The 11,008-nt window shown below is 36.9% G+C and overlaps 1 protein-coding gene across 4 annotated transcripts in view; it reads left to right on the forward strand.

Moving 5' to 3' along the window:
• Positions 1 to 6: 6 nt before the first annotated feature.
• PBX3 (PBX homeobox 3) overlaps positions 7 to 11,008 on the forward strand; it is a 225,401-nt gene continuing 214,399 nt past the window's right edge. For 2 of the 4 annotated variants that reach the window (XM_003785308.2, XM_023510597.1), the window contains exons 1-2: positions 7 to 251; positions 1,189 to 1,262. In XM_003785308.2, the coding sequence (XP_003785356.1) occupies positions 52 to 251; positions 1,189 to 1,262 (274 nt within the window). In that variant the 5' untranslated portion in view covers positions 7 to 51. Of the gene's footprint in view, positions 252 to 850; positions 1,068 to 1,188; positions 1,263 to 11,008 lie in introns of those variants that run through there. The other 2 variants (XM_012802459.1, XM_012802460.1) reach the window with 2 other exon arrangements.

The raw sequence follows: 11,008 nt of genomic DNA on the forward strand, positions 1-11,008 counted from the left end.
CGCCTCAGCCTTCGCCTCAGCCGCCGCCCGCTCCCGCCCGCGAGCGGCGGGATGGACGATCAATCCAGGATGCTGCAGACTCTGGCCGGGGTGAACCTGGCCGGCCACTCGGTGCAGGGGGGCATGGCCCTGCCGCCTCCCCCGCACGGCCACGAAGGGGCGGACGGCGACGGCAGGAAGCAGGACATCGGCGACATCCTCCACCAGATCATGACCATCACCGACCAGAGCTTGGACGAGGCGCAAGCAAAGTTGGTGTCGTCTCATTAAGCATCTTTTGTGTGTGTACGGGAGCCGGGCCCGCGGCAGTGTCGGGGCCCGGGGTGGCGCCCGGGGCAAGGGCCTCAGCCCGTGGCCAGGAACTTTCTCCGAAAACCCGCCGCCTGCCCCTGCCTCTGGGGGACTTGCCCGCGCCCCCCTTACCGGGCGGGAGTAGGCAAAGTTGCTCTTAGGGCTCGGGACGGACTTGGTGCGGCGCGGATTTGGGGTTTTTCTTTTCAACCCTGTCCTGTCCTCTCGTAGCCCGGCCCCCTCCCACGGATTTAAACCTCCCGCTGGACCCCCGCGCGCGCCGTTGGAGCAGGGCCCCGGGCCGCGCCGGAGGGAAGTACAACTTTCTCCTCCGGCCCGGAGTCCCGGCGCCCGCTCTCCTTAGCCGCGGGGCGACCCGGAGGTGCGGGCGGCCGCCCCAGCCCGGCGCTGGGCGATGGGCGGTTCCCTGGCGGGTCGGGGTGCGAGCGGCCAAGTTCTCGGGGAGGGAGGGCCGCCTGGCAAACTTTGCGGAGCTGTCACCCGCCCGCTGGCCGCAGTCGGCCGGCCGGCCGCTCTGCGCCCGCTCCATCTACGGAGGGCGGGCGCGGAGCCCCTCTGCGCCGGTCCCTACCCCCGGGTGGCCAATGCCTGTCTCCGGAGCGGGGCTTCCCGCGCGGGTTCGGGTCTGTGGTCGCCGAGGCTGCTGCCTGTCGGGCAGAGGGGTCGTTCGCTTCGCTCCAGCTGCAGCTTTCCGCCGCCGAGGCTTTGCTGGCTGTCGCAAGCTAGTCAACTTGAGTTTTTATTGACTTCCCACGGTCCAAAAGAGACTTCCAAAATAGGGGGCTGAAATTAAATCTTGGGTCTAACTTAAAGGAAGGCGCCATATTATTCCATAGGTGATGCTAATACCTTTGTGTTTTGCTATTTGTTTTTTAGGAAACATGCCCTGAACTGTCACAGAATGAAACCTGCGCTCTTCAGCGTCCTGTGTGAGATCAAAGAGAAAACAGGTAAGAGGCTGCGCCTCGAAGTGGGCCGGAGACCCCCGAGGTGGGGTCGGAGCTACTCTTCGACTCTCCAGTTGAGAGCTGCTGCTTTTGGGCACCGCCATCTTTGATCATTCTCTCCTTCGCACGTCCTGATCTTGAGAAAAAAACTGCAATAAATCTGGAGTCAATTTTTCAGTTCTCCTCCTGGTGTAAAATGAAGTGTAGGTGCGGATAGGGCAGGGTCGCCGTCCTGAGGCGGCCGTCCCTGCCTGCAGGTGGGGAGGGCCCGGAGCGCCAGCCGCTCTCTTCAGTCTCCTTTCCGCCTTGTTTGTGTGTCAGTTTTTAAAAGGAGCAACGGGAGACTGGATGCCAGGACCGAGTTCCCGGGAGAAGCATAGCCCGAACTTTGTTTTACTTAGACAGCGTTGAGCTTCAGCTCCAAAGATAGAAGAATAGATGCAATTCAACAGACTCCAGTAGCACGTTTAAATTACTGTTTTAGGTAGGAAGATTACTTTTAAGAATTGAGGAAGGGTAATTATTTGTATATTCAATCTATTACATGTACTAATGCTTTCGTTAAATTTTATGTCTTGAGGTCATTACACTTGTAACCGTGCCTAAAGTACAAAGTAGAAAAAGGTCTACAGATGAAGGTTAAACAATTTTGAAGTGTGCAAGTCAGGGAAGATACCTTATGAGAGGACAGGTTTTGCAGAAGTCCTGAACTGAAAACTATAGGTGTATATTATGCAAATTTTTGACAATTCATTTCAATGTAACTTTCTTTTCAGACTTTTTTTCCCCCAGACTTTCTTAATTGAAGATATTTTAGTTGAGGTGAAATAATGGCTCAATTGAAGTAGGGATTTAATGTAGGTATTTTAGTTTGTATTTGGCATTATCTTCCTTTTATATGGCAAACAAGTGCATTAAACAAGCTTTGCTGTTGATTTGCATGTGTGTCCGGTATATGGTATTTTACAGTTGCCTTTCTTATGTTGAAGTGATAGAAAAAGTTAAAGTCCAAGAGATAGCAGCATCCAAGTGATGCTATTTAAAAGGTTAAATGTGATTGTGTTTAAATTGAGTGTACAAGTAATACCATATTGCATATAATTGTTAGGTTGATATTCGAGTTGTCCCTCTTCTAAACAGATTTTTCACTTTGCAGTACTATTCTGATCCTAAGATTAATCAAGAAAAGATAATGGGTTATTGCCATCTATTAAATATACATGCTAAACCATAATTAACAGCAAATAATAAAGAGAGCCTAAAGAATACATTTCTTGCTGTACATTCACATGAGTATGGTTTCTTAATGCTGAGTGATTCTTTTTTAGATATATTTTGCATTTTGAAAACCATAGGCATTTAAGTTACTAACTTTTAATGTGTGTTGATTTTTAGCTACCTTTAGCAAGCATTGTGATTTAAAACGGTAGTTAATTGTTATCTGACTATAAAATAAGACATCTAATTTAAATCTCGAAGATACTTATTTTAGAAACCTTGAAAGTGTGTAATTCCCAGTAAATTATGTTGCTTAATGTCCAAGGGTTTTCTTGCTATCAGGGCTCCACTTCAGTTTCTGCTGACAGCTAAGCAGTGGGGTATTGACTATGTTGTGAATATTAAGATTGATTCAACTTTATACATCCTTATATTACTAGGCAGAGGGGCTTGATACCTCTCCCTTCTCACCGTCTTCTCATGATTTGTATTTATTTTTTTTGCTTTTTTAAAAAGTTTTGGCTTAGTCAGCTTGAGAACCAAACCCAGCAAACTGCTTTTCATGTTTAGACATTTAGCAGCAGGCAGAATTCAATTAGGAAGCATAAGTCCTCTAGTTGTTTATTTGCACAGGACTTAGTTACAACATTCTGAAGGAAAGTATGGTCAACCACATGTCAAAGGTGAGTTACGAAAAGGAAACAAGCCTTTTCAGAGTCTGGGATTTCTGGCAGGGAGAGCTTTGGTGGGACTATTGCTATTTAAGAAGCAAGAGGTAGCTGACAAAAGACATTTTTGTGTTTTGAAATTGTTTCTGGAGCTTTCAGTGATAACTTGTAAATTAAATCTTCTTTTTGTGCTTTGGCCAGGGGATTCAAGTTTGCATGTTATCTCTTTTGTAAAAAGCCAGTAGCCTATAAAGAGTAAAGGCGGCTGTCTGGGCAGAGGCATCTTCCTGCCAGCTACTCTCAGCTCGAGAGGGGTGGGATTTAAGTACTGTGTGATTGATGGGGGTGAAGCTCTTTCTCTCCTCTCTTTTCTCCCCCTATTACCCATAGCTTCACCTCACCCTCCAGAACTAGTCTGAGAATGAGACAGGGACTCAGAATCCTCAATTTGAAATAAAACAGCTGTGTAGACATTAGTGTTACCAAAGCAAATAAAGCAGGGCAGCAAATTCCAGGGCCCACCCCCTCATCTGCTTCCATAGTCATGCTTCTGAAACATGAACTTGTAAAACAAGCATTGTAGTGTATGTTTATGTTGTATAATGCTTTTTCTTGAAATCATTTTATTTAATCTAACAATATAGTACCCAGAGATTAATTCTTTATAATAGAGAAAGTTTACTTAGTCATTTGTGAATAGAAACTGGGAACGTTATGTGATGACTCTATTCTGCATAATAGAGGGGTTGGGGTGAACTGTCACTTCAGTGAATAATGTCTTTCAGTTGTGTGCTTTTCTTCTAAAAAAAGACAAAATCATTAAAAAAATTCTATGTATTTGTAAATCTGCCAGTAGATGTTAAGGTTTCTGATCAGTCAGTGTACACTGCCAGTTTTGATGCACATGAGGGATTTAGTCTGGAAAACATCTGTTTTTCCTCCTTACCAGATATGAAAAGGTATTTTCCCTTTTGACATCTAAATGGGCAATCTGCTATAATTATATTATTTTCTTGCTCAGAGTTAAGAAAAGTATACTTATACTATAAGATGCTTTTTCTTGAAAATGTATTTTTTTGTAAAATTTATTATCCAATTATTTTTCAGGCAGAAATGTTGAAATGTGGTATTTGTGCCTTTTGAAGGCAACTGAAAAATTAAAGGCTTTAAAATCAAGATATTTGTTCATTTTAAACTAAGGAAGCAACCAGTGAGATAATTGTTGCTATGTTAAGATTTTTCTCCTGATTTTTTAAAGCTATATTTTGCTATATATTTTTTATTAAATATCTTTGATGCCTAAGAGTTCTGCTTATCCTGTATACTTTTGGTGTGGTCCCTCACCTTTTTGGCTACCTCAATTGTGACTGTTGAAGTGCTTGCTTTCCTTTGTGGAATGTTTGATCCTCAAACATTTTTGACAATCCTCAAAATTGCCAAAACCCCTAATTGTGTGTTTAAAGGAAGTGGTTCTTTTTCAAGAAAAAAATTATTTTTTAATGAAAATCTGATATTTTAGTATCTAATCTGAATCATATTCTAAAAAAATGTTGTATGTTAAAAAAAATCCACCTTTTCTTTTTTTAACAGTAGGGTAAAACACTCCATGTTGATAGCTGCCAACCAAACTCTGATTTATTGCCACCACAAACCCTAAATAGCGTTCATTTACTAGTAATGTCTAATGGCATACATGATGGTTTGCCAGATTTGTAGCCTTTGTGAGGCTTATAAGCAGGACTGACTTGGGGAGATCATAAAACTTAATGAACTTCTCTACTGCAGGAGGTGTCCGCAGGGGAAGAGAAAGGCCTGCTTGGCTGGTTGAGCTGGTTGAAGTATTTTTTATGTTTAAGGAGAAGAAGAAAATGACTAGTAAAAATGCTTACTTTTAAAGGAACCCTCCCTAGAAAGAGTTATAAGAATTTTAGGTATCAAAACTAGAACTAGAGTGTAGCTTGCAAATGAGTTTTTATTTGCATTTAGTATATGATAGGAGATTAAAGCTTTGATCTTTATTGCTATAAGTGTGACCACTTTCAAAGGGAAAAGGCAGTACTCTAAGTCATCACCTCCTGATTTAATTCTGAACCTACAGGTTTAGAGACTCACTGGAGTCTTTTTCTGGTCTGTTTTCCCTTTTTAAGGCTTCCATGAAAATTTGTTACATTTTTCTTTGTATAGTGCTATATAACTCTCAACATATTAAAAACCCAGAATTTTTCAAGTGAAAATTTAACAAGAAAAGTGAAGATTGTTGCATATATTAGTCTAATGTTGTAGTATTTTTTGCATATGCTTTTATGTTGCTCTTGTACTATTTCCAATATAAATATCGTTTGTTACAAGTTTTAAAAACATGCACCTTCTGTCCTGTATATGATTCCTTGTTATGCTTTGATGAATTTATTTTCTAGTTTTCAAAGGCTTATTATGGATAACAACATAGGCTTATTATGGATAACAACAATTAAACATAAATATATGTAGAGAGAAGAAAATCTTGAATGCTCCACGAACTCACCGTCCACCTTCAATAATTAGCAACAATTGACCAATCTTGTTTTTTCTCACCGTCCCAAAATTATTTTGAAGCAAATTTTAGTGATCTTTAATGTTTTAAATTTCAGATTAATTTTAGACAGATATCATGGTCTGTTTGCTTAGAAATATTAAATGATTAAACAAAATAATATAAAGTTGGTATCTTGGAAATGTCATAAATTACATTGCTTTATAAGTCCTTTTTCCTTAAAACAGTTTAAGAATATTTTATAAATTTTTTTTTCCTATTGTAGATTTGTGTATCTTACTGAAGCTTTTGTAGTTTTGAGAGAGGATATAAAAGAACAGTGTTTTTCTAACTTTCTTTATTCTTCTTCTCCCATCCTTAGTATGTATAATATAATTGTAGGAAACCTGGAAAAAAAAATCTCACTACCAAGATGGTTTAGAACTTCATTATCTAAAGTATCATGTAGATAATATCTTTTAAATGTGAGGCAATTACCTAACTCTATTCCTTGTTTTCTTTTTTCTTCCCAATAAAAATACTGTATATTGAACCCTCTTGTCAATATTAACTTGATCTGTGCAAAGAATTCTCTTGTCCGTCAGTTTCAGTAAACCTCATTTTATTACAGATTTGTGTATTTGGTATTTTATGTGGGATTTTACTATGTTATTTTATTATTAATTTACATAATTTTATTCTGAATCAGAAGTATATCAATACACTGGCAAAGGAGGCCTGACTTGCCCTAAAGAGCACACTGGTTCATCGGCTTTCATAAGATATACCTATGTGTGTTTATTATACTATAATGATTTTCCTTTTAATTAATTTTGCTTGTACTTTTAGATTACAATTGATAAATTTTATGAAAGGCTACTTGTATGGCAGATATAAATTAGTATCTTACTTGGTGTTTTTGTATTTTGATACTTTATGGTAGCTTGGTATAGGATGAAGTTACATTATAAGAAGTGGGCTATAAGAATTGAAACTGCATTTCATGAACCGCACCCTAGTCAGTCATCACATGATTTTTCAACCTTGAACTATCTATTCAGAATAAATACTTAACACATCAAGTTAAATGAGGATTAGACTATTTTTCCTCTATTCTTATACCTCTGAACATCTTTAGATATTTATTAGTTCAATATTGACACCATGAGAATAATGTTTTATTTGTTTTCTCAGCAGGCTTGTGTTTTGGCCATTTATCAGTGTGATCAGCATGATTTAGGTAGTAACTGAATAACAAAGCTTGCATGTTAGCCCCCCCCATGTTGACCTTTTCAAGCGTTTGCTCTACTCTTGTAGGCCATTTGACTCTTTTAAGTATGATGAGGTTAAATAATTTACATCACTATATAGTATAAATTGGTCAACATTTTTCAGAACTGGCTATCACAGAAGTTTTTGGTGAAGTTACAGAAGTAAATCTGATAAATTGCTATTACAGTTAAACTGGTGATAGTGTTACATTTAGCAAATAAATTAATAAGTGATGCTTTAGTAAGCCACTGGAGAAATATACTTTCTTTTTATACCTTCAGACACAGAACATATTAGAAAATAAATTTCATTAATCTTCAATACTTGATTCCAAATTTAACCCTGTTTTAGGCATAATTGAAACCATAACTCTTTATTATTTTATCATAGATACATTCCATAAATATGTTTGTAGTTTGTTTTGGCATTAAATTCAAGTATGTATCTAGTTTTTAAAAAGGTGGTATGATAGAATGTATTAAATTGAATTGGTATGTCATTTTCTTGATGACTGCATCTATATAATATCAACAGATTAATACTGAAACAATTAAAAATATTCATGGATAAAAATTTTTGTATTGTTTTCTTTTCAGTTTAAGTGCTTTAAAATGTTAAGCTGTTTGAACAATACCTTTTTTTTGGTGATCATATTTATGTAGACTTGGTATATAATTCTTTTACTGCTGATGATTTCTCATAATGTTTAAGCTATTATTTGGGGGGATTTAAAACAGGTTATGGTAAAATGATTTTTGTTGTTGTTTTGTTTTATGTGTTACATCAGTTTTCAAAGCTTATTTCTGAGGCATGAGAGTCCAGCAGGTGGCTTTTTACGTTAAAAAAATTCATAAATTTTAAAATCCCATAAAATTTTATTTCAAATTCAAATTAACTAATTGAGAATGTCAACATTTCCACTATCTCTATATTAACATTTATAATAGAACAAATGGTTCCATACAGAAATTATCTGCAACATAATCTAAATTAAGATTCTAAACAGGCATTACAGATGCTGGTAACTTTGGCAATTATCATTTTGTTTGGTGAACAGTAGTAAAACAGTGTGCGGTAAAAGTGTTTAGAGAGAGAGGATAAATAAATTGAACAGTTTTGCAATGCAAAGTGGTTTGTGGTGTTTTTGAGGATTTCTTGGCTCTCTCTTAACTGCTATTGTGAGCCTGGAGCAGATTTCCCCATTGCTAATGCCCTAGAAGTATTAATTCACTTTGATATGCTAATTAGAGGGCATTATGCAAGAAATGAGATTAAGTGGCAGCATGAAGCCATTTGCCTGTCAGTAAATTGAGAGCTTTAGCATCAGGAGGAGCTTTGTTTTTTTTTTTTTTTTTTAAGTTTCTCTTGGTTTTGCATATAAATAAAATTGATTGAAAGGTCTAGAGAAGCTTCTAGAACATTGGTGGATTTTTTTTTCCATCCTATGATTATTTAAATGTAATGTTATAGAATTTTTCTAAATATTAATCGAACTTATTGAAGATACGAAGTAAGTTTTTATTGTACTCTATATAAAAATGTGTTGAGAATTTTGCATCATCCAGTCTTTTTTTCCTAAAACATAATTTTAGCTTTTCCTAAAACATAATTTTAACATGGCTAGTGAACTGTTAAGATTGTTAACTCTTTTCAGAAGTGTAGACTTTTATGTATGGGTTTGTGCACCAGTGTCACTAAATGGAACTTCACAAGGATATTCACTAGGGAAGGATGGAAGAAGTTGTTGAATTGGACTTTAGGAAACTATATTAAATGAGCTTTAAGATTCTGACTTGAATCCATAAAAACTGGAACAATTATAATTAGTGGTTAAATTGTGCTCTTTACACCACCTGTGGAATTTTTATTTCAACATCTATCTCATGTAAGATTACTGTATTACTTAATTTTCATGTTGAAGATGGAGTTTTATACTTCATTCTGATTTTGCTTGACTTTTGTGGTTTAAGCCAGGCTTTTGCATTTTTCTCTATAAAGTTATTTTGTGATATTTTTTGTATTTTGGAGAGAATGCATGAACGAATACTGGGATGGCTGTGGGGAAAGAGGCCATGGCCTATGAAAAGATTGAGGTTTACTCAAACATGTAACTTGGACCTGTACATGTAGAGAATTTCACAGCGCTGCTCTATGATGCCTGTATGTAGTTAGATGGGAGAGGCTGGGTAAGGCATTCATATTGGGGCTTAGTTCTGGTGTTTGAATTCCAGCACTGTAGCTGTGACTTTAGACCCGATAAACCATAATTTCTCTTCAGAGCCATATGGATTATTTAGTCACCACAGCTGCCATGCATGCACACTACCAAGGCTGGCATCTCCTCAGTGTGCGTGTGTGGTGCCCTTCAATGTTAATAAGAGCTAGGAATCTCACACAGAGAGGGGGATGAGAGTCTCTCCTGAGACAATCCTGATTACATTTCTCTATGAAAAGAACTTAGTGTACCTACAGGTTAGCTGCTTTTCTAAATGAAATACTTAGTTACCTTAAATTCACTCTCCCTTCTTGGATTCTCTAAACAGTGAATCCTCATTAGTTTCTGATTACTTGCAAAATTTCATTTAAAATATAGAAGTTATTTTTGACTGAAATAGGAACAAAAAACTTTTGAAATTGCATTATTACTATTTAAATAGAAGGTTTCTACAACTTTCAGATACATTAAGCTTTGCAAAAAAGAATTTATAGAAGAATTATTGGGAAGGACTTATGAAATACTTGAATGGCATCTGATGAGTGGAATAACATTAAATATATATATAAGTTAAGTGGCAAGCTTTGTATGTACATCTTATTTTTATTATTGAACTGTTCTTAAATGACGGAAGATTGACTTAGGTGGTCTCAGAAGTTTCTTTTTTCTTTATTTTCTCCTGCTACCTTTCTTTAAAAAAAACTCACTGTGGATGAAGGTAGTTGGAATTCATAGTCAGATATATCATTTTCAACTTGGAATAGGAACTAGTACAGGAAATTGATTTTATATTTATTATGAAAGCAAGAACTCTGCCACCAACTGACAGCCATCCATGTTTTAGTTTTGTGATAATTGTTCACAGACATTACTCTGCAGTTAGTCTAGAGTATTTATAAGGTTGATTGGGAGTGTTGGTCCATTAAAAGGTACGTGTATAATGAATATCTTTAATTAAACCACATAATATTGGAATATTTTATTTTTCTTTTACATCAGATGTTGGGTCTAGGATTAACTGTCAGTACAGGTAAGAACAAGTTACAGTAGATTGTGCAATGATTTCTTTGGGTTCGTGGATATATTTATTGCCATTTTTGAACAAATTATACTAACATGAAAAGTTGTGTTTGAAATGATTGTGTGCTAGATAAGGTGATACATTATAGGAATAGTTGGGTTTATGGAGCTTTATGTAGAGGTTTTCTCAGAAATTATAGCACAGGGCTGTCACTATAAAACCTAGTGATACAGTTGGTAATAACGTACAGTGAAGATATTTTTAGATTTTCACTTGTTATTCAAATAAGTGAGAACTCTCCAGTTTTTCTCATCATATTTCTTTGTTTGAATCAGTAGAGAAAAAAATGAAGGAAATTCTTTTAACTGTGTATGGTGTGTGGGTATTTGACTTGTCTGTATTCCCTTGTTAACTACTTGTTAGAACAGTGATATGATACTAAGGATGTCCTTAGGAACTTACTGACTTCTTGGTTGACCTTTTGACTATGTGATCAAGTATAGAAACGGAATGCCTGAAAGTGAAATGATGAACCCTATAAACATAAATTCTGTTCAATGTATTACATAAACTAATTTTGATTTACTGTAATTTATGGCATTTTGTGCTCAATAATGGAAATAATTCTTACTTTAGGTAATCAGTCAAATAATGTTATAGTTTCGAACATTAAACCATTAAATTTCTTTTTTTTTTTGTCTGGGGCTGGGTTTGAACCCGCCACCTCCGGCATATGGGGCTGGTACCATACTCCTTTGAGCCACAGGTGCTGCCCAAACCGTTAAATTTTTTTCTTTCTTTTTTTTTTTTGACTATCATTATGGGTACTTTTTTTTTTTTTTT

Source organism: Otolemur garnettii, unplaced genomic scaffold (assembly GCF_000181295.1).
Source record: "Otolemur garnettii isolate 467f Iridium unplaced genomic scaffold, OtoGar3 scaffold00014, whole genome shotgun sequence".
Classification (NCBI taxonomy): domain Eukaryota; kingdom Metazoa; phylum Chordata; class Mammalia; order Primates; family Galagidae; genus Otolemur; species Otolemur garnettii.